The 24597-nt window shown below is 40.5% G+C and overlaps 1 protein-coding gene across 1 annotated transcript in view; it reads right to left on the reverse strand.

Annotated features, from left to right (window-relative positions):
- Positions 1 to 24597, reverse strand: part of ADGRG7 (adhesion G protein-coupled receptor G7) — a 50157-nt gene that overhangs the window by 21960 nt on the left and 3600 nt on the right. Inside the window, 7 exon segments of the mRNA XM_037908237.2 lie at positions 35 to 136; positions 236 to 354; positions 1159 to 1259; positions 3063 to 3197; positions 9649 to 9758; positions 10691 to 10807; positions 16217 to 16312. Of these exon segments, the coding sequence (XP_037764165.2) occupies positions 35 to 136; positions 236 to 354; positions 1159 to 1259; positions 3063 to 3197; positions 9649 to 9675 (484 nt within the window). The 5' untranslated portion in view covers positions 9676 to 9758; positions 10691 to 10807; positions 16217 to 16312.

Below are 24597 nucleotides of genomic sequence, written 5' to 3' on the forward strand. Positions count from 1 at the left end.
CACTAGGTTTTGGGGAAGAGAAGAGTGTACTTACTGTTCTTTGTAACGTTGATCAGTATTTGAACTTCTATATTGTTGGCATTGTTAGAGTCATTTTCAGCTACATTAATATTTTCAGACTGTAAACTTCCTGATACTGTGTAGGCAAAAGTCACCAAAGAATTTGTACGAATTGTTAGAATTTGTACAAATGTGCTCATTGTCCTTATAATTCCCACAAAGCAAATAAGCTTACCTGTCTGTGCAGAGAAAAAAGCTGTAGTTGAATCTGGATTCAATGAAATGTTCTGAACTGCAATGTTGGGCTGAACAGCAAAGCCATTCAAAGAGAAATTTTCCAGCGTCTTTGTGAGGCTGCATTGAAGTAAGGAATGGTGTAAATGTCTTTACCACTGTAAAGTATATCAGAATATAGAGCCTGTCTGCCCTTCCTCAGTGACTTCAAATTTGTTCCATAGAGTATAGGACAGGGTAGAATTTGGCCAAAAATCTCTTAGTCTAATGGGCCAAATCCCATTACTGTTGAAGTCAATGGGAGATTTGCCTTTGACTTCAGTGGAATTAGGATTTGGCCTTTTATGCATCAAGGAGGAAAATCTAGAATATTGCTACAATTTAATAGTTGGTTAGATAACTTGGATATTTTTTCCAAGTGTGTTGATGTGTTCAGGAGCCTGCTCCTTCAAGGAGACAACTTACTAGCATGCTAGTAACTCTCCTTTTCCATTCTCTGGATATCCTACTAGTAATAATAATGCTTCCCACTTCTATGATTCCTTTCATACAAGAACCTCTAAGTGTTTATTAATATTCATTAAGGTCCACATCACCCCAGGAGGTAGGGTAAGAACACCTATTCCCATTGCACAGACAGGGAAAGCGAGGCACTGGTTAATTGACTGGCCCAAGGTGACACAGCAAATCACTGACAAAGCTGGGAACTGAATGCAGGTAACCTGACTTGTCATCCCCAACTCTAGACCTCACTGTCTCCAGATTAGGAAAACTGGGCCAACTTCATTCATCCCTGGGGTAACTCTTCTGAGTTGGTGGAGTTACCCTGGAGATTAATTTGTCCCACTATGTTCCATTTTTAATCTTAAATGGATGGACATGTTTAGTTTTACCAAATTTAATAGAAACAGAAATTGTAATTACCCTGCTGTAATATTAGTAAGGGTCTCGTTTGCAGAGTTGAATTCACTCACTCTAGCATCCAAAAGTTGGCTAACTGTAGCTACTGCAGCCGCTATAGCATTCTGACAAACAGAAAAGAGGGAAATATTCAGTAGGAATGGTATACGAACTCACTTCTTTTAATATGCTGTATTGTGATAGAATATTTTGTTAACACTTGCCTTAATCAAAAGGAAATAGAATAAGTAACCCTCTTCTCCCCAGCCCTGTCTGTCTCGCCTTCCATCCCTTCCTTTTTCTTTCCATTTAGCTGATCCCCTCCTAAATAAATTCCCCCAAAACAAACAAACAAACTCCTAATGTGGAACTAACATAATATTTAGTGACGACAGGTTTCAGAGTGGTAGTCGTGTTAGTCTGTATCAGCAAAAAGAACGAGGAGGACTTGTGGCACCTTAGAGACTAACAAATTTATTTGGGCATAAGCTTTCATGGTCTAATACCCACTTCATCAGATGCATGCAGTGGAAAATACAGTAGGAAGATAAAAATACAGAGAACATGAAAAAATGGGGGTTGTCATACCAACTCTAACGAGACTAATCAATTAAGGTGGGCTATTATCAGCAGGAGAAAAAAAAACTTTTGTAGTGATAATCAGGATGGCCCCTTTCAAACAGTTGACAAGAAGGTGTGAGTAACAGTAGGGGAAAAATTAGCATGGGGAAATACGTTTTAGTTTGTGTAGTGACCCATCCACTCCCAGTCGTTATTCAAGCCTAATTTAATGGTGTGCAGTTTGCAAATTAATTCCAGGTCTGCAGTTTCTTGTTGGAGTCTGTTTTTGAAGTTTTTTTGTTGAAGAATTGCGACTTTTAGGTCTGTAACTGAGTGTCCAGGGAGGTTGAAGTGTTCTCTGACTGGTTTTTGAATGTTATAATTCTTGACGTCTGATTTGTGTCCATTCATTCTTTTGCGTAGAGACCGTCCGGTTTGGCCAATGTACATGGCAGAGGGGCATTACTGTTACTCACACCTTCTTGTCAACTGTTTGAAATGGGCCATCCTGATTATCACTACAAAAGTTTTTTTTTCTCCTGCTGATAATAGCCCACCTTAATTGATTAGTCTCGTTAGAGTTGGTACGATAACCCCCATTTTTTCATGTTCTCTGTATATATATCTTCCTACTGTATTTTCCACTGCATGCATCTGATGAAGTGGGTTTTAGCCCACGAAAGCTTATGCCCAAATAAATTTGTTAGTCTCTAAGATGCCACAAGTTCTCCTTGTTCTTATAACATTTAGAGGCATTTTGCTTATGTGTTATACCCTTTCCCCCACCTTGTGTGTTGTGTCTATCCTGTCTATTTAGAGTGTAATCTCTTCAGGACAGGGACCATTTACTACTCTGTTTATGAAGTGCCTAGCACAATGGGGCCCCACTCTTGGTTGGCCTTTAGGGACTACCGTAATAAACCTGTTAAATAAAAATGTTAAATAAAAATGAGCTATTAGTAGGGAAAAAAGGCTTTGAGCCAACAGATGCATAGGCACCTCACATTATTCGAATGTAGATAGGCAAAAAAAAAAGGTTAATGTAGGACATCAGGTTCAGTTGATGCCAATATTTGAATTTCAAATGCACAAAATTTAAAGTGATTAATAGAGATGAATCCACCATGTTATCCCAGAAACTGAGATAGGGACATTCCACTAAGATGCTTGAGATCTGAACTCAGATCCACTGTTTAATAGCTCAATGTATTGCAACTATATTAGATACTTGGGTTTTGTTGTTGTTTTTTATTAAGTGAAACCAAAAAGACTGATTTTCCGTGGGGCTAGGAAAAGTGTCCCAAACATCCTACTATATCCTATTAAGCCATAAAACAAAATACTTTTTTAGTCTTGGTGATTCTCACCTTAGAATCATTTTTCAGAATCTGCTCTGCAATATTAGCAGCACGAGAGATGTTTTCGGTGGTCAGTTTCTCTGGCACAGAAGTAAGGATCTGGGTATTACTGGCAATGGTCTCTAAGTCACCGTGACTGTGTAACTGTTAGAAAAATGGTACATCACACAAAGAAAATATGAGGGAAAACAGTGGCCATTTTTATACCCATTCTCTAATGAAATAAAAGAATAGCAGGTTCACAGCCAAATTATTTGCTCTATAAACTGACACAGCTCCTATTAACTCAATAGCTCTGTGCCAGCTTACATCAGCAAGCAGAGAATTTGGCCCACTGTACACAGTCACTTCTCCCACTCATAGAAACACAATAAGATCTTGTCTAGATGACTAAAGGTATGTTTACACTGCAATAAAAGACCCAAGGCTGGCCTGGGTCAGCTGACTTGGGCTTGCGGGGGAGGGGAGGGGGCCTTGGGCTGTGGAGCTGTAAAATTACACAGTAGGTGTCTGGGCTTGGGCTGGGCTGGAGCCCAGGTTCTGAGAACTTGCGGGTCTTTTATCATTGTAGACCTACCCTGAGCTTCTGAATCCATGGACTTCTGTAGCCCCTTCCACTCACAATGTGTGCTACATAAACAGAATTAGATTTGAAACGACTTTAGGAAGCCACCAGAAGAACAAAGGAAACACCATACTAGAGTAGCTTAGTCCTTCTCTAAGTAGTTCTAGTATGACTGATAAATCTTTAAATGATAACGCTTGAGTGAAGCTCTGAGATATAGAGTGCATTATGTGCATGTTACATACAAACATGAACATTATTAAGGTTGCAAAATTAAGCACTCAAATAGGAAATGTCAGAATTAACATTGCCCATGCAACCTTAATTTCCCCCCCACCCCCGTGTACTGTTTATGATAGATAACATTGTGATACAGTCTTTAATTACATGATCACATACTATTTTTGGCACAGGACCCCTGCCTCATTCAGGGGCTGGACCTTCTCTGCGGGGTGAGTCAGGCTTATGTAGTAAAGGAGGTCCTGTTGTCTGCAGGACCCCTGCTTCATTTGTTGCAGAAGTTGGAAAGGGTGTAGTGAAGGAGGCAGGAGACTGACGGAAAAGAGGATGATCTCATGGTTATGACAGCTGAATGCTGACCTGGATAATTGGATTCATGTGCCCGTATGCCTTATTTACTGCACACTATTTAAACCCTGCCCTGGATATAGTATTAATTTCTCATGGCACCTATCACTATTTTATCTGTGTGCTTCCAAATCCTTAGTTTATTTTCAAATTATCCCCATGTTACAGATGGGGTACTGAAACGCAAAGATTACGGTCAGAAATATCCACCAATTTGGGGTTCCCAACTTGAGACTCCTATAACCTGATTTTTTCAGAGTACTTAGCATTGAGAGTACAGGAGAAACAGTCTGGGTTATGGGCCTTTAAAAAGTGGTAATTCCTGATCATTGCAGATATAGCTTTCCCAAATTTTCCATCATCATTTGTAACTGAAAAATGCTGAGTTTTCTTTAAAATTCACTATGTGGCAGTATAACTTCAAAAATTAAAAAAAATATTGTGGGCAACAATTTAAACTGAAAACACAAGTACAGAGCCTTTGTTATTACTATTATTACTAGTAGTAAAAATTTATATTATGGTAGCTCGCTGAGGCCCCAGTCTGACACTGTTCAGAAAAAGAGAGACAAACCCTGCCCTGATAGGCTCACGATCTAAAGATGCAAACAGAACAAGGATAGAGTTGGTGACAGTACCTGGGAGCAAATAAATATGATGAAGAATTGGCACATCTTTGCTAGTTACATGGATTGTAGCTTTTTTGTTTTGTTTTATTTTGTTTTAAACTGGAGTTGAGATAGGGAAGTAGTGAGTAGGAAAAGAAAAAAGGGGAAAACACTATAAAGCAAAAAGAGTACAACAGCTCTAAAAGAAAGGCTGTTTCTTTATATGTTCAAAGCACAGATCCCATTGACTTTAATTTGCAGCTCTGAGTGCTCAGCACTTCTGCAAATCAGACCCCACGGTCTCAAGCTGGGCAACAGAAAAAGAGGAACGCACAACTCGGGATATCCTGTGAAAAGTCTGGTTTCAGTGACTTGCCCAGCATCACATAGGAACCCTGTGGCAGAGGCTAGGATAGAATCCAATTCTTTAAGACAGCATTTACCTATGAGAACATCATTTCTGTTCCTGCAATCCACAGCCTCATTCACTACTGTGACAGGGTCAGGCCAGATGGCTCCAGGAGACTAATAGAAGGCAGATATATTAGCCCCCGGTTAAGTAGGTCCCTTTTCCCTGGGTAAGGTAACAGGGAAGGCTCCAGAACAATCAGGAACCTTCTGGAGACAATTAAGACAGACAGGCTGATTAGAACACCTGCAGCCAACCAAGAAGCAGCTAGAATCAATTAAGGCAGGCTAATCAGGGCACCTGGGTTTAAAAAGGAGCTCACTTCAGTTTGTGGTGCGCATGTAAGGAGCTGGGAGCAAGAGGCACTAGGAGCTGAGAGGGAGAACGCGGACTGTTGGAGGACTGAGAAGTACAAGCATTATCAGACATCAGGAGGAAGGTCCTACGGTGAGGATAAAGAAGGTGTTGGGAGGAGGCCATGGGGAAGTAGCCCAGGGAGATGTAGCTGTTGCACAGCTGTTCCAGGAGGCACTCTAGACAGCTGCATTCCACAGGGCCCGGGGCTGGAACCCAGAGTAGAGGGCGGGCCCGGGTTCCCCCCAAACCTCCCGATTCCAAGTCAGACACAGGAGGAGTTGACCTGGACTGTGGGTTCAAAAAACAGCCAGACTGAGGGCTGCCGTGAAGCTCCAAGGAGAGCAAATCCACCAATAAGCGCAAGACCCACCAAGGTAGAGGAGGAACTTTGTCACACTACACACCTTCCAACTTCTACCATAATTGAGGCAGAGATCCTATAGGGTACATCTACACAGCAAAAAAAATCCCATGGCAGAGAATCTCAGAACTTGGGTGAACTAACTCATGCTTGCAGAGCTCGCACTACAGGGCTAAACATAGCACTGTAGACATTTGGGCTCAGACAGGAGAGTCTGAAAGCCAGGGTTGCAACCCTAGCCCAAATGTCTACACTGCTATTTTTAGCCCCTAGACTAATCCCAAGTCAATTGACCAAGGCTGTGACACGTGCTGCCATGTTTGTTTGTTTGTTTTTGAAGTGTAGATGTACCCATCGACAACAGTCTCCTTCACTGTATAACCCTGATTCATCCCCAGAGCAGGTCCATCCTGTGCAATGAATGATGCAGGGGTCATGTGGAAAAATAGTATGGGATCATATAATTAAAGACTGTATCATAATGCACATACAACAATGGGACTGAATTAGGTTTTCACATGCAACTGTGATTAATCCTGGCATTTCCTAATTTATGTGTGCTTGATTTTGCAAGCTTAATGTTCTTTTAACATCATTTTTTTAATGTAACTTATATAAGGGCTGATCAAAAATTTACCGTCAAAATTTAGGTTTGATGGAAAATTGGGTTGAGAAAACAGAAATTTTTCACAGAAAGTATCAGCTTTCCACAGACATTTTTTTAACTTTTCCATCAAAAAATTGAAAAGCTGAAAACCAAACACATTTCAGTCAAAAAAACCTAAAAATGTATGTTTTTAAACAAGAACTTTTACAGAAGAAACCATAACCTAAACTGAAACAAGGAGTAAGATGTGAAAGAGTCCTAATAGGGAATGTAGTCCATCCCTAGGCCACTGGGTGTTTGCTCCTTACGTTATGTTCCCCAGTGCTATATCCAGTAGCTTTCAGAGGCTCAAGTGACTTTCACTACTTCCTTTGGAAACATATTGTACAATCTGACCTTACCATTTGGTAACTATCCTGATATTCTGCCTATATTCATCCCATTACTCCTGATGTGACCAGCTTGAACAAGTCATTTTCTTCCTTGGTGTTTACACCCTTCAAATACATGTAAGCATTTATAATATCCATTCTACATCAGATTTGGCTGTGCTGTACATTAGTATTAGATTTTAATTTTTCAACATAAATTGGTTCCTCCAGCCCCTTGATATGTTCTGTTTCTGTTCTTTAAATCCCCTCCAGTTTGTTCTCTACCACCTGCTACTGAGCTGCCCAGGAACTGAACACAATATTCTAGATGTGGTTTCTCTGTGTATCTCCTTTCCTGGTTTGCATATATCTGTAGTAGTTTCAAGGGCATAGAGATTTCCACACAGCAAAGATGTAAGAGTCATTATTGCTAGTTCAGTAACGATCTCAGTAAGTTTCATAGCTGCAAGCTGATTAACAAAGACAACACTAGTCTTACTCCCTGGACGCAAAATTCCACTTGTTCATAGGGTGAAAACTACTATTTCCCACTTAAATGTAACTGTAATTTTTAATATATTTAAGCACAGCAGGATAGTCCACTTACATAGTTCCTTGAAAAGCTCTTCATGTGCATATTAATGGTGAATACAGAAGTATAGTTTTCAACTGCATTTACTAGCAATAAAATTATCAGGGGTTTTCATAGAATCATAGAAGGAACCTGGTAGCCAATGCATAATTGTTTCCTACAATACACTTTCTAGTTTTGGTCCAGTGTAGTTTAAAATCTCAAGTGACAGAGTTTCCACCACTTCCTTTGAGAGACTATTCCATCCTTGATGTTTATGCCAGCCCTTCAAAGACATGTATGCTGTTATGCTTAGTCATCACTTAGCTGAACCACAAACATTTTGGTCCTGATTCTGCAGAGATGTGCAAAGGTGCAACTATGCTGAATTCCATTGCTTATGTGTCTTTTATGTCTTAATCCTTTCTAAAGTCTTAATCCATCCCCTTGACCATTTTTATTGACTTCTCCACAATCCTTCCCATATGTCAGTACAGTATCTTTAGAACAGTGTGGAGACCAAAACTGAATGTACTATTCCAGGTGTGGTTGTTAATTACAATCCAAATTGTCTGATGAGAGCTGGATGCAAAAATTGCTGCAAATCATTTGGTCAACAAATGTTGCCTCTATTTCCCTTTTCATATTGTCCAGAAACAAATCATAATTATTCACTAATCAAAACTGTTAAATCTTTTGGAAAAGTTTTTAGTCTCTAGCTTGTTTGCGACAAGTTTGTTGCAAAGATTCAAAATTTAAAATTTCATCTATGATGCTTAGTTCTTATTGGACACATAGATCATACATGTTTCTGTACCCTGGTTGGACTGGAATAATTCTCACAATCAGATTTCCTGTTTGAATACTCATGTTTGCAAGTTCAATAGTTATTTTACAGGAATATTCTCTAATATACTGATATACTTACAATAGTTTCCATGAACGTTCCTATCAGTAAATTTGCAAATATTCCCAGAAAATAAACATAAGGGCATGAAGAGCCAAAGGAAAACATTAAATTTTAAATGAACAAATATTCATGGATTTTTTTAAAAAGTAGTCACCCTGAATGGGATTTTCAAAGGTGCTTAATGGAGTTAGCCACCCAATGCCCATTGTCTTTCAGTGAAATTTGGGTGCTTAAAACCTTTACGCACATTTGAAAATCCCACCTCTGTGTATACCTAACTATAAATTACGATGAGCATCAAATTGTCATATCTGAGTCAATGCTTCTGCTGATCTGAATCAGAACAATTATCAGACTAATTATTTTACAATTTGTCAAGTAATCACTAATACTCCTAAAAAGCAAGTCACATGGTAGAAAGGGTGAAGGTTAGGGGAAGGAAGTGGTGTACATTTTGGTTTGGAAGTGCCAAACTTCATCCGAGGAAATCAGAAAGTTAAAAACAACAAGAACAAAAACCTAGTAGGAGACAGGAAAACTGACTTTCTTTCCATATTGGAATGGGTTCTAGAACCTTGCAACTTCATAAATCTGCACAGCTATACTCTAAGAAGGCATAAAAGTTTGCAGGCTCATGGGTTTTAAAATAATTAGCAAAAAAACCCTATACTTTGGACTATCCACTTCAGAGAGAACCTAGGGGACAATGTGTAAACTTAAGTCTCCTCTCTTTTCTCCCAATTTATTTTAGGGTGGAGTTTTCAAAAGTGTTCAGCATTGAACTCTGCTCCCACTCAAATCAAATGGGAAGTCGCAGGCCAAAAGTGAGTGCTTTTGAAAATCCCACCTTTATTTAATTTCTGTATATGCAGCTGTACTGTAATATGGAATCATATCTGATGGCTTGAAACAGGTTGAAAGCTTCGTTATATTTTATATCAGTTTTATTGATGAAGACAAATCTGTTATTTATTCTATTTTCTAATGAACCTATCTTTATAAATCTGTGACATACCATTTTACAGTAATGAAAAGTTTAGTTCTTAAAAAGTGGGCAAATACTCACTGGGCTAGGGAAAAGCAAAGCAGCCAGAATGTACTGGTGAATTTAGCCCACTGTTTCTTGTTTCAACCAACTCCGCATTTGGAATCCATATCCCCAACTCAGACCATGAAGGTCATTATAGCCCCCCTTCACTGTAGTTGTAGCAATGGCATATTAAATGGCATATTAAACAATAGGATTACCTGATTGATTAGGGTATTCAGGGTCATACTGCAATTCACAAACTTCACAACATCTGGTTCAGGTTTTCCTTCTCTTTTGGAGCACTTCCGGCTTGCTTTTGGAGTACCAGCTTTAATTTAAAAAAAAAAAAAAAAAAGTCCTTTCACAGTCATATGATGTCAGCATTCTTTGCAGGTCCCCGTTAACCCTGAGGATTTTTAAAATTGTTTCCAGTAACTCTCACTCATATAAGTAACCCTTATTCAAACAAGTAGTGCTATTGATGTCATTGGGTTTATTCATGTAAATAAGGGAAAGATTAGTCACATAAGTAAGGATTGTAGAATCATACCCCTTAAGCAGGTAATTTTTTCCCCCACAACAGGTTTGAAAATTTGTCACAGGTTACCAGAAGAAATATAGCGGAGGCTGTAACAATATAAATATTACTGAACAAAAAGATGTCCTACAGATCATCAGACATTGTAAGTAGTATAAACTTACTGTGTTATATAATATTCAACTGGCCCCATTAAAAACCTCTTTCCTACTCCTGTTTTCTACTTACAAAATACCCACAATCCAATCAGAATAAATGGATGATATTTTAATAACTTTTCCTGAAACCTTTTTCGATGTCATATAGTGCAATTAAATTAATTCTCTGCACAGGAGTAGCTGACTTAATTACCACCTGATAACTGTTCAGTGGCTTATGTGATATGAGTTAGTGATCTCAGTCCAGTTCCAAGTGGCCAGGTATCCCACTCACAAAACTCACCATTCAGGACTAGCATTTTTGCTGGCCATCTTGGAGACCAAAGACATAAAGAGTAAATTATATTTATTTACATTGACATATGGAGACTAAATTACCTCTTCACCTTCATAGGGATCAGCATCAAAACATAGTGGCAATGCAGTGTGGGGAGGGCTGTATCTGTTCAGGGTTTAAAGAGAGGACTTCCATTTCCTGGTCTGATAAGCTGACATCTTTCACCAGCCGTAAATTCACCTTTGGGGGGAGGGGGAGGAAGGAGGGGAGAGGAAAGAAACACCTACCGTTTGCAGTGAAGTTTTCACATTTTTCTGCAGAATAGCCATATCTGTCTACTACAATTCTTGTAAAAGTAAATATTTCTTTGTTGACTTTGTAAATACTATCTGCACAGAAATTAGCTGTGTAGGGAACAAAATACATTCAGATTAAATACTATCATTATGTAGAGCAATTTTCAAGAACACAAAATATAAAGCTAGAAAGGAGGTGATTATAACTTTAGACTTGTGACTTAAAGCAGTGGTTTTCAACCTGTGCTCCATGGACTCCTGGGGGTCTGCAAACTGTTTAAGATTTTCAAAGGAGTCTGCACCTCCATTCAAAATTTGCAGGGGTCCACAAATGACAAAAGGTTGAAAACCACTGCCTTAAAGGGACAATTACAGAGACAAAGTGGGTGCGGCAATGTCTTTTTGTGACACTTAGCCAGAAAGGGTTGAGCAACTAGCAGGCTAAATGACCCAAATTCAACCTTTAAAGACATATTAGAAAAATATATAAAATAGTAATTAGGACCATTCCTTACAAATAGCTAACAAAGCCATGTTAGATAAACTAGAACTTTGAAATGCAAACCTGTATTGTAGAGAATAAGAGGTAAATACTAACTGTATGTGTTTACCTATCTCTTGTTAGATGTTAACCATGTAACCAGATTAGCTTGTGGATGCTAACTCCCTTTTGTGTTTTAATTATATTATATTATGCTTATGGATGGTTCAGTTAACCTTAAGATCCAAGATGTAAGATATTGCAGGAAATAATATTACTCACATTGTCTTCAGTTTAAATTGTCTGTGCCATAATGGAATGCCTTGATAGTTTGAATGGATAATTGCCTTATGTTAATTAATACTACTAGTTTACTTGTGTATACATAGGAAATAGGGATTTTTACTTCAAAGCAATTGATGTGCATTACCTACTCTTCATTCAAGGAACGCCTGCTGTGTTATTATACTGTCAAAAGGCTATCAGAGCCTGCCAGAGATCTATAAAAGAACTCTAGGGCCCCAATCCTGTACTTGAGATCTTCTTAAACTTGGTCAGGGGAAACCTGAGTTGGAATGCTGAAGTCTCCAGCTCCAGTCTGGATTACCCTGCTAATTCTCATGGAAGAACTTGAACAAACTCTATATATGGACTGCCTATTTGGACTATAACCTGAAAAAATGATTCTGAAAAGAACTTTTTGCAACTCAGCAGCTCACCATCTCTACTATGAAACTGACATAAGAACTCTATTCATATCTGTACGTATAATGATCTTTTAACCACAATACTCTTTCTTCTTTTTTTATAAATCTTAGTTTTGGCTGTAAGCATGTATTTGGGTAAGATCTGAAATATTCACTGACCGGTTGGGTAATGTGTCTGATCCCTTGGTATTGGTAGAACTTTATGTATGATGAAAAAGATTTTCAATAATCCTCATCATAGTTGACTTGGCTGTCTGGGTGGGAGCCCAGGGCTGGGTTGCTTTACGGGAGCTGTGTATTTGGCTTCTGGGTAACCAGTAAAGTATTGCAGAAGCTCTTTTGTTTCTGGCTTGGTGGATCTAATTACTAGAATAACCACCAGTTTTCGGGATCAGATGCCCCATTCTTTGCACTTTGCCAGGATTGAGCAACCTCAGTCTGGCCTCTCCAAGCGACAACGGTCACACTTGTATTGGACCAACTTCTGTTGGTGAGAGAGACAAGCTTTAGAGCCACACACAGCTCTTCTTCTGGTCTCATTGCATACAACAATTAAAGGGACATTGTGAAGTTACAAATTATGGGCCGGATCCTCAGCTGCTGTAGCTCCACAGAAGACAATGTAAGGGATTAGACCCTTACTTTTCACTATCTGTGCTGCCTGTATTTTGTGGGGTTTGGACAATGAAAATAGACTAGCTAGTTTCACTAGCCACATTCTAGTGCCGTGGCAAAATGTGGAAATATCTACATCAAATACTTAAGGACCATGTTTATTTGCTATTTGAATAGAATTACAGAGGGAGCTGGTATCGACCAATATATTTAGGTTGCCTAACCCTGTCATTCTAAAAGTTTCCTGCAACCTTTTCTTTGAAAGAAAAGGAGTACTTGTGGCACCTTAGAGACTAACCAATTTATTTGAGCATGAGCTTTCGTGTACAGCTCACGAAAGCTCATGCTCAAATAAATTGGTTAGTCTCTAAGGTGCCACAAGTACTCCTTTTCTTTTTGCGAATACAGACTAACATGGCTGTTACTCTGAAACCTTTTCTTTGAGAAACCTTTACACCTCCATCGCTTGCAGCAGATTTTTGATATTCAGCAGGGGAATCCCCTCAGGGTAGCAAAATGCCTACTCTTTGTCCCACGAAATTCTGTTCAGCTTTTGCTCAACTGTTACAAATCACCATTTCCCTCCGCTCTCAGGAAAAAAGCTGGGCTCTCCCCCAGACACCCACCAGACCTATCAGTACTCTCTCCCTTTATGGTAATGGCCTTCTCCTGCTACCTGCTAACATAGCTAGCCCCATAGCTTTATTAAGTGGTAGCAGTCAGTGTTGCAGAACTGAAATTTCAGGTGAGGGTGCTGCTGAGGACAGGGAGATTGTTTTAGCTGCACATTGTGATGCTCTAGGAAATAATGCGAGAGACTTTATGATATTATTGATACCAATATTATAAAATTGCAATGAATCTTACCAGATATGCTGTGTAAGGTATCAGTGAAAACATTGTGATTTGCCAAGTATGATAATCTTGTTTATATGTTTGTATCGTCTTTGTATTGTGAATTACAAATATGTGTGATATATCTGTATTTTAAACTTGTGCTGTGTTTCTGGGTGACATCCTCAGACAGATTGGCATCAGCACTATGCAGTATGATGGCCTATCAAACGCAATCATCTAAACAATGAACCCATCTGGAGAAGGCAAGGGTTACATGTATAAGTCAGCAGGACATGTAGGGTCATGTCTGTGGACAGGGGACTGCAAGTGCCCCGAGCTGTGAGTTTGTGTATGGACAAAGGAAGTACAAGCCACATGGCAAAAGATATAAAAGGCAGCTGCATCTTCTCCATTTTGTCTTCAGTCCTGCTTCTCCCCTCTGGAGTAATGTCTCTACAAACTGAAGCCCTGAACTAAGGACTGAATGACCCATCCAAGCTTTGGATGTGTTCCAAAGGGACTCTACAAGTCAGCAAACTCACCAATACTGCTAAGAACCCGATATATAGAATCTGGAGTCTTATGTATATATCTGATTGCTTTTACCATTTAACAACTCTCTTCATGTTTTTTCTTTTCATTTCTAATAAACCCAGTTTAGTTTTAGATTCTAAAGGATTGGCTGGCAGCATGGTATTTTGGGTAAGATCCAAACTAATATTGACCTGGGGTAATGTGGCTGACTTTTTGGGGTTCAGAAGAACATTTTGTATAGTGAACAGAGTTGTTTAATAAGTCCTCACTGTACTGGACCTGTGTGCTGATTGGGAGCCAGAGAACTGGAGTGCAATAAAGGGGGCTGTGTGATTTCTTTTTCTTTTTTTTTTTCCCCCCTTGCTTTCTGATAACCAGTGTGTGTGGGGAGGGGGGATCAGGAGCACAGTTTGTGACTGGATGGTGAGCCTAACTTTAGTGTTAACCACGCATTTTGGGAGAATCTGTCTCCTTTTGGCAGCGTGCCCTGACCTTGGCATTTTCAGGGTGGGCTACTCTAGACACCTACAGGTCACACATATGATGTGATTTGTTTTTACTTTTTTTACTCTTTAAAAAAAATGCAACCTAGGAGATTACATGTAAAAAAAATCCCGATGTGAGAAGAACGTTATTTGGGTTGCAAAGACAAGAACTTGAAAGTCAGCAAATACCAGATTTATTTATTGGCCATGCAACCTTAATTCTGTGCCTTTGTGCACGTGCATTACAGATTAGTGGGAAATTATCTCATTTTAGGTTTTGTAAAGACTTGTTTTTACAAAACTTAAATTTTGGTCCAAATGAGAGCTGATTGTGTCCTTTTAACAAGCATAATGTTTGCAAATCCAGTTTTGTTTTGTGGTCTTCTTTTGTATAGCAAAAGAGATGATTAGTAACATTCAAATAACCAAGTTCATGGGTAGCTTCAGAAGTGGCTTGATATAAGTGAGAGGCCACCAGCAAATGACTGAAGCGGGAACTGAATTACAATCTGGTCCACCGTTTTATTTTATTTTTATTTGTATGTTTATGGGTAAGGGGTTAGACTGGGACTCAGAAGACCTGAGTTCAACTCCCAGTTGTGCCACAGACTTCCTGCATGACCTTGGGCAAGACACTTAATCTCTATGTGCCTCAGTTTCCCATCTGTAATATGGAAATAATACAGATGTTTTGTTTCACTGATGTTTGGGAGGTGCACAGATGACAAGGGAAGAGAGACTGTATAATACTGTTGCAGGGTGGTGCTGGAGAAGCCCTTAATCAGCTCCTGCCACTCGAGCCCCAATCAGGGAGAATGGATTGGGGCAGGGTGAACCACACCTGGTTACTGACCACACCTGCCAGCCTCATTAGCAGGAGCTATAAGGCTGGAAGGGAGGGGGACTAAGAGTGGGAGGTCAGGCTCAGAGGGAGCCTCAGCCTCCGCCTCCGAGTCTGTTGCTGGCCAGGCCTGCGGTAGGCCAAGCAGTAGCAAAGCCTGTATATAGTGGGAAACCGATCACAAATAAAGAACACAGGTGCTGCACCAGACTGAAGTGTCCCTGATTCATGGAGGAGAGGGGCCAAGGGGCCGAATCCAGAGGGGCGCAGTGTATACCCCATTCCAAATACCTAAGACAGATCATGCTGCAGGATGTCCAGAGCTGTGAGCATTCTTCAGACTCTTGTTTACTAGACTCTGTGGCAGTGTATGTTTCAGAGATGCTCTGACTCCACATGGAGAAGGGGAAGGGAACAAGACCCCTTATTTACTCTCTCCTTCTACAAATGTATGAGTAGCAACAAAATAGGGGCTGGTGAATCTGATGATATTTAGACCTGAGTTATAGGCCAAAAGCTCCCAAAACTTTAACCTAAACATTCCTTGCATGCTGGAAAGCTGAGAGTGAGCCATCAGTCCATTCCCTGGGTGCAGGTGACGGGGGGAGAGAGATGCAAGGGTAGAGGCTGGCCTCCTTCAGCACACAAGCCAGGAATAGGCACCCATCTTGGCCAATTACTTTTGCCATGGAATTGGCTCTCTCCTGCATGAAGCAGTATCAGCACCTCCAGTCTGATTCAGAGTTTTACATGGAACACTGTGATGTTCAGTGGTTCAAACAGAAGAATTCAAAGAACAAAGTCAGCCTAAGTTGTCTGGGAAACAGGCCATAGTCGGGTGAAATTAAATGCTTCCCTCTGATATTTGTCTTTTAAAAACACAGCAGAAATGGCTGAAATAAAACAGTCCCAGCTAGTACATGAATAACATTATTGCCCAAGAATCCAATCCCGTGACAGGCTGAGCACCCCCAGCTTCTCTGACTGATTCATAAAAATAACATTGCTCATACTCACTTATCTCACAATGTGGTCCTATCCATTCTTCTGTGCAAAGGCAGAGTCCATTTTCATAGTGTCCCTTGTTTTTACAGGGTAGAGGGGATGAGGTTTCTGTGTAAAAAAGAAAAAAGCTGACAAATGAAAGACCCATCACAATGCTTTCATTATATTCTATGAGTCACATTCCAGTAGATACGACACAGATGTCCCATCTCCATCCCCAACCCACCAAAATATTGCCATCGGAGGATGGTGCAGGAGCGTCCCAGCTCTGCTTTTGGGCTCCCTTAAAAACTTAGGCAAAGGGTTGTTCTGTAGAGCCTCCACAACAGGAGGAGCTAAGATTCTATGGCTTAGGCGTTTAGGATACATCTACACTGCAGCTGGGAGGTGTGATTCCCAGTGCAGCTAGACAGATTTGTGTAGCAAATTTGAGCTGGCATGCTAAAAATAGCAGTGTGGCTGTTGCGATAACACTGGCGGAGGCTTAAGCTAGCCACCCATGCTCAGACCCAGGAAGTCGGGTGAGCTTGGACTCAGGTGTGTAGCTCGAGCCACCACCTATGCTGCAACCTCCACACTTATTTTTAGCATGCTAGCTTGAGCTGAGCTAGTGCAAGTCTGCCTACCTGGGCTGAGAATCACCCCTCCCAGCTGCAGTGTATGCATACCTGCTTAGGCCCCAATCCTTCAAGGCACTCCGCATCGGTGAACTCCTGCACCCATGTAGAACCTGGATGATTTCAATGAGATTCCACATGGAGCTCCATGCAAGATGAGAGCCATTGATTCTATGGTGGTAAAGGGCCCTAGAAATACTACAGACAAGGGGACTGTCATAAATATAAAGGGAAGGGTAACAACCTTTATGTATGCAGTAATATAAAATCCCTCTTGGCCACAGATACAGAATCACTACCTGTAAGGGGTTAATCCATTCAATTAACCTAGTTGGCACCTGACCAGAAGGACCACGGGGAAAGAAGATACCTTCAAATCTGGGGGGAGGTTTTGTTTGTGCTCTCTTTGTGTGTGCCCTCTCGAACAGAGAGAGGGACCACGGCAGGAAAAAAATCTCCTAAAAAGATCCTGAAATGATACATCTAAAATTACAGAAATTGTAAGTAATAGCAAGGAAATGCATTAGATTATCTTTTGTTTTAGCTTGTGAATTTTCCCTATGCTAAGAGGTAATTTTATTCCTGTTTTGTAACTGGGAAGCAGAATCAGAGGGAAAACCTCTGGGTTTTAAATCTTTTTATTTACCCTGTAAAGTTATCGTCCATCCTGATTTTGCAGGTGTGATTCTTTTACTTTTTTTTTTAATAAAATTCTTCTTTTAAGAACCTGATTGATTTTCACTGTTCTAAAAACCAGGGATTTGGTCTGTGCTCACTTTGTTAACCTATTGGTTGGTATATTATTCTCAAGCCCCCCCCCAGGAGGTGAAGGGACTTGGGGGGATATTTTGGGAGCAAAAGGACTCCAAGTGGCCCCTCCCTGAATGTTTGTTTAAATCACTTGGTAGTGGCAGCAATACCGTCCAAGGACAAAGAGAGGAATTTGTGCCTTGGGGAAGTTTTTAACCTAAGCTGGTGGAATATAAACTTAGGGGGTCTTTCATCTGTACCCCAGAGTTCAGAGTGGGAGGGAACCCTGACAGGGACAATCACACAGACCAGAATCACTAAGAAGAGTTCTAGGTTGAGCTGTGGGTGCAGTGTGTAATTTATAAAACGCACGTATGCCCTCAAACCCAGTATCATCGAGGCTGCAGCTCAAATAGAACTACATAGTCGTGCTAATTTTGCATTGTGAGTGTGCCCGTTTTGGGTGACTCCAGTTCCAGCACTTGTCCTTATTCCCTGCATTTAAACCAGATATCTTAACCAGAACAGGTTATTTTATCTGAAGAAAGTGGCCATATGTTAATCCTTTACATGTTGTATCGTCACTGTGTTGTTGTGTCTACACTACTGTATCCTTCCAGTATTAGCACTATTACACGTACAAAAACCTAATGTGAAACTGTATACGAAACCTCTGGGATCTGCAATGAGGACCCAAGACTTACATAAACTGCACTCTGGAAAAACATGTACATCTAAGAATATGAAAAAACTCTTCCACATATTGGTTACAATGTCATTATACATTGTAAGCTCAAAATAAAAATTAATTCTATTTAATAAAGCAAAATGGAGTTTAGTGGAAATAAGTACTCCCGCAAAGTCACAGGAATTCCACTTGCAAAACTATTGCAGGAAGGAATAGCAAATGTCCCAGTGTATTGATAAGTAATAATATCTAGCTCTTGGCTGCAGGGACTCAGGAGTTCTATTCCTGGCCCTGCCACTGGCCTGCTGAGTGATGCTGGACAATTCATTTACCTCCCCGGGCCTCAGTTTCCCCATCTGAAAAATGGGGATAACAATACTGACCTTCTTTGTAAAGCACTTTAAGATCTATAGATTAAAAATATTATATAAGAATTAGGTATTATTATGGCATTTAAACAATACAGGGTCGAACTCTGCTTTAAATCTGTAGTAATTCCAATTAAGGCAATGGCGATACTCCTGATTTACACAGGTGTAATTGAAAGCAGAATTTGGCTGAAAGATTTTTATAAGCCAGTTTGTGTAGAATATTTGATCAGTTCCAGTTTCTTCTAATGGTTAAACCCACTGAGCCAAAATTTGCTCTCCATTGCACCACTCTAAAGACCTGATCCCTCTCCCATTCAAATCAATTGAAAGACTTTAGATTGGGTCCCAGATCTCAAGTTAACTCCCCTAACTTCAGTGGCGTCACTCTAGATTTACAGTGCTTTAACTGACAGCAGAACTAAACCCGCTGTTTTCTTTTAACCTGCAACTGGAAGAGCAATCCGAAGGAGCAGCTCAGGGCACTCTACCACCAAAGTCATATAACAAGAATTAGCATGGCTGCACCTGTTTTTTAACTTGTACCTTCCAGGTCAGGACAATGTAATCAGGTCCATCAGAGTACAGAAAGGGAAGTATAGGGCACAGATAGGGAATCAGCTGTTGATTTTTTTATCACAGACACCTGGTAGTACCTACTATAATGGAGGCTGTAAAACTTTCCATGAATACACTTTATTTTCACATTCAGTTTTGGAGCTGTAAATTCCCACACCTAGTCTCTGGCTGAAGAGATATTTTTTTATTCAGGCATTTGAGTACAATCCCTGCAGTTATTTTTGAGTCATGGGAGACTGGGAAAAGAAAAATCCAGTTTTTTCAATGAAAACAATTCTAGACATACATTTTGAACAGCAACACAAGAAAAATGGAGAGCACAACACCTGGCATGAACAGAGCCCTCACTGAGGAATAGGCTTTGCTCCTTAATAAGCATGATAAAGCAATTGAAAAATCACTTTGATGCATGCTCATGTAACAAACAAACAGTGGCCACATGTGTAAACTACCTTGAGCATCAATTGGAATCAAACTGAGGACCTGTAGCACCACCAACACCTACCATTAAGCTAGAGGACTAACTCCTTCAGGTCTGAGTAACATAAGCGAGATCTCTCTCTCTCTCTCTCTCTCTCTCTCCTGCCATCCATCTCCACCCTCTGACAAACAGAGGCTAGGGACACCATTCCTTACCCATCCTGGCTAATAGCCATTAAGGAACTTAACCTCCACGAATTAATTCTAATATACTTTGCAGAACTAAATAGTACAGTTATAAAATTAAATAGTAAGTAGCAAGCTGTGGCAAGTCTTAGGATACGTCAGCATTTCAGCTGGGAGGTGTGCTTCCCAACTTGTGAAGATGTACCTGCACTAGCTCTGCTGAAGGTAGTGCCTCAAAATAGCAGTGTGCCCGCAGCCGCCCAGGTGGCTCTTCAGGCTAGCCACCCCAAGTACAATTCTGCCCAACCTCCTGGGTTCCTGCATGGACAGCTAACTCAAGCTGCCGCCTGCACTGCTGTGGACACACTGCATTTTTAGGTGCTAGGTCAAGCCAACCTAGCACAGGTACATTGACACATGTTGTGACTCACGCTTCGCAGTTCAAATGTAGACATACCCTTGATACATCTGCATGTCAGTAAAAGAACGGCACCATGGCCACGGCTGGCCTGGGTCATCTGACTGCAGGGCTAAAAATTGCTGTGTAGACATTCAGGCTTGGGCTAGAGCCCGGGCTCTGAACCCCATGAGTGGGGGTGACTCTCAGAACCAGGCTCCAGCCCAAAGCCGATCAGTTACGCTGCTATTTTTAGCCTCCCAGCCTGCACTGCACAAGCCTGAGTCAATTGACCTGGGCTCTGAGGCTTGGTGGAACATTTTTTTTATTACTGTGTAGACATAAGACGCTAGCCACTGGTGATATACATGGACACATACACATACTAAGTCAGTATATTATACTCAGTAGGCTATTGAATGCATCACTTCAGAACATGTTCAATGAATTGCCAAGTGCATTACTTCTGATCATGCTAGCATTTTTAGCAAAACCTAATAAAACCATGTCCCATTTATAACATGAATGCATATTCTCCGAGTGCCTGGCCTGACAGGCAAAAGAGCCTACTGTTACTCTCACAATCTTGATGAAACAGTGTGTAGGAAGGAGAATGCAAATTATTCATTAAAATCCTACCAAAAAAAAAAGAGAGAGAGAGAGACAACATCAGGAATGGAAGAAAAATCACGAATCATAGAAATTTCAGGACGCTCCACAGTATTTGCTGCGTTCTGTGAAGTTCTGAAAACTTTAAGGTTTCTTTAAAAATAAATGTCTGTCCTTTTTTTCTTTATAAAGACAAAGCTCTCACACTGTCAACTAATAGAAAACTATCTTAGGCTACACAATAACTGCAACAAAATTCGGGGTTTACCCCCGCCTATAACCCATTCGCTTAAATGGGCCCTCATGGTCAAAGCCTAATTACAACTAACATAACTGAGCATGGACAAGTCTCTCTCTTTTATTTAAAAATACTAAAGAAGCTAAAGTGCAAAACTTGTTAACACAATGTTAATATCGCACAAGCTAAAAATTGCAAAGTCTGAAAATTCAAAAATTAAGAATTCCATCAACAATGCAAACTTGGCCAGCATGTACACACACACTATTTTCTATTTCTGATTTTCTTGTTACAGTAAATCAGTAGCTTAATATATTACCGTTACCAAATAATACCATTTGTCATTGAAAGTACAATATAAAATATAAGGGATGTGCAAAATGGCTTGAGTTAATTCTATTTTTGGAATAGTGACAGATGTTGCTTGATTTTTGTTGTTGTGATCTTATCTGTGTTACACTAATGTGTTGTTATTTAATATTACTATTTTGGTTTTACTCAGGGCTTGCGTACACAAACAGTTAGTTCCCTGCAAGCTGGGTGTGAATCTACCCTGCACTAACCTGCCTAAGAGTAAGTGTGCATGTTGACATGCATTAACACATAACAAACTGTTAATGCGCATCAGCAGTGTCCATGTGGATGGTTTCCCTGAGGCAGGTTAGTGTGGGGTAGATTTACACCCAGCTTGCCGTGAACAAAATGTTTGTGTAGGCAAGCCCTCAGATGTGTCACACCCAGATGTCCATGAAGAATATGGAACGCTGTCTTATTTTTTTTTAGTACAACTCAATGCATCTGTGTAGTGCGTCTACTGGCCATCATGTTAACCATGAAATCCAGATTGCCTCTCCCATGGAAAAACCTGCAGAAGGGAAGGAAAACTTGTCCAGAAACTGAATAATTTCATTGGCACTGAGGAGCTTGATTCCCCACAACATGCCATGCAATGAGCAGTGGGGTTAGCCTTCAGAATTGGTACATTTTAGGGCACCTGCTGAAGGCCATGGACCTCTGCCTTTCCATTCATTTTCTCCTTTTGCTCTCCCTGGCTCCCAAGCAGCAAGGCTCTAGTAGACAAAGAACCCAGACAGGCTCTTTTCAGAAGCCAGTGCAGCCTCAGGCTGTATTGAAGTTGTGAATAGATTCCCCTCAGTGCTGGTGAAGGATCCCTGTTCATCCCAGCCCCACTCAGCCATTCCTGGTTTATCCAGGTCTCTCTGAGGTGCAGATCTAGGGGGAGGTTCCATAGATTCACAGAAGGGGCAGGAACAGGAAGTAGATCTGCACACAGATCTAGGGTGCATAGTGCAGGCCTAGCTGAGGCTGTGTTAGTCAAAAATTGTATAAAGGAATGAAAAAAGAAAAGGCTGACATTCCAGCCTGAAATCACACCATTTTAAAACAAAACAAGAAAATCACAAGGCCATGATGATGACAAAAGATCAGCTTCTGCACAAACATAGCTCCCATGCAATGTCACCCAGGCAGTCAAAAGCAGAAGCTACCACAGAGTGTCTGCCTTACTTTAGAATTTTCAAACATATTTAATTCTGCATCAAAATCTTAATCCCACAAATTCTGCCAAATCCAAGATGGGGACTATAGCTGTATTTGTTGCTGTCTAGTCTCTCCCCTGCCTCATTGCTGTGTTCATATGATTAGAATTTTCAGTCTCCACATTCACTATTTTGCATGGATTCCTCTTTTTAAACTCTCTTATTTGAGGGAAAGGAAACTGTATCCTCTACAGACATAAAATACTCCAGTATTGCCAAGCCCAAGTGTTCAAAAATCATAAAACAGGCCTCCAAAATCATGACATTGGCTTAAAAATCATGAAATTAAAAAAAAATTGGGGGTTCTTTTTGTTTGCCTTTTGAGCCTTTAGGGTTCACCTTTTCAACCTTTTCTCCTAACTGATGATGCCTAGAATCTTAATTTTTCTTTTTAATGAAAGCTGAGATTCTCATATAATCACGATTTCATGAGCTGCAGTTCTCAGAAAAACATCAACTTCCATGAGAGTTGGCAATACTGAAACTCCCAGAAAAGGTTTTAAAAGTGACCATCTAAACCAGGGGTTCTTAACCTTTTTCTTTCTGAAGCCCCCACAACATGCTATAAAATTTCCACAGCCTGTCTGGGCCACAACAACTGTTTTTCTGCATATAAAAGCCAGGGCCAGAGTTAGCGGGTAGCAAGGAGGGCAGTTGCCTGGGGCCCTGTGAAGCTAAAGTTGCTCAGGCTTCGGCTTCAACCCAGGGTGGCAGGACTTGGAGCCCTGAGCGTCAGCCGCAGGCAGTGGGTGTTCGGCCCTCTGTCCTGGGCCTCAGCAAGTCTAATGCCAGCCCTGCTTGGCGGGCCTCCTGAAACCTGCTCCAAATCCCTGGTTGAGAACCACTGATCTCAACTCTATGTAGCATGCCCAAATCCCATAGCATATAGGAATTAAGGTCTTGTCTATGCTTGAGATTAGCCCCACTCCATTTCAGCCCTTTGTTTCCAGCAGCTAGTGTTGCTGTACTGGTGCAAACTCTAAGTGTAGGGAGACGAAAAAGAAGCCATGATTTGCATTAGTTACTCCAATTTCAAGCAGGAGTTAGGTGCACCAATGCAAATTGCAGCTTTTCTTATCTACACTTGGGGTTTGCACTAGTGCAGCTACACCAGTTGCTGGCCACAGATAGCTGAACTCCAGTCCAAATAAGACAAAGCCACAAACACACAAAGGGTTTCTTTACCCTGATGAATGAAGGCCATATATAGGTAAATTATTATGTTGTACTTTCAGCTTCTGATGTGACATCCGAGAAATACAGAACAGTTAAATTCACAGAGGCTGATAATACTTGACAAAGGTTAATCAACTGTTATATAATTACATGCCAACTCTTGTTCTTAGGCATTTCCCCTCCCCATTGACACTCCAGTGGGTAATTCTCATGAAAAATTCCTAATTGGACATTTTCATAGGTTTCCTAGAAGGCTGGTATCTGCAGATCACATTTGTGTCCTTTTCTATTAAAGCACCAAGCAATGTCTGATTCTTTCTATTTGTATCAACTTTTGAATAGATGGTCACACATTATTTTTTGCATAATGTCAGTGTACAGGGCACTCCACATAAAGGAATTAAGACAACATGCTTGTGCCAAAGAGCATAAGTACATATACACATATGGGCCTGATTTTCTTGGCCACATATGCCCCTGTGTGTGTGTTTACATACATATAGTCATTCTTATATATTCAACAAGATCTGAAAATGTCATGACAGAGTTTATAGAAAAACAATAGTGTAACAAATAGCTATTACAAAGCATATATTTTATTTAAATGTGGTATGTATTATCTATACTATATGTTACTGCAGCCTTATGAAACTTTATTTGCCCACTAGCCCAAGGCATGTGTGTTGTTTTTTGGGTTGTTGACGGCGGGGGTTTGTTTTTGTTTGTTTTTAGAGGACAAAAAGTACAGTCAAGTTAAATATCATTCAGGGCTTGGAAACTTTCCTAATAATTCTGCAAGGCTATTT

Source organism: Chelonia mydas, chromosome 1 (genome assembly GCF_015237465.2).
Source record: "Chelonia mydas isolate rCheMyd1 chromosome 1, rCheMyd1.pri.v2, whole genome shotgun sequence".
Taxonomy (NCBI): Eukaryota; Metazoa; Chordata; order Testudines; family Cheloniidae; genus Chelonia; species Chelonia mydas.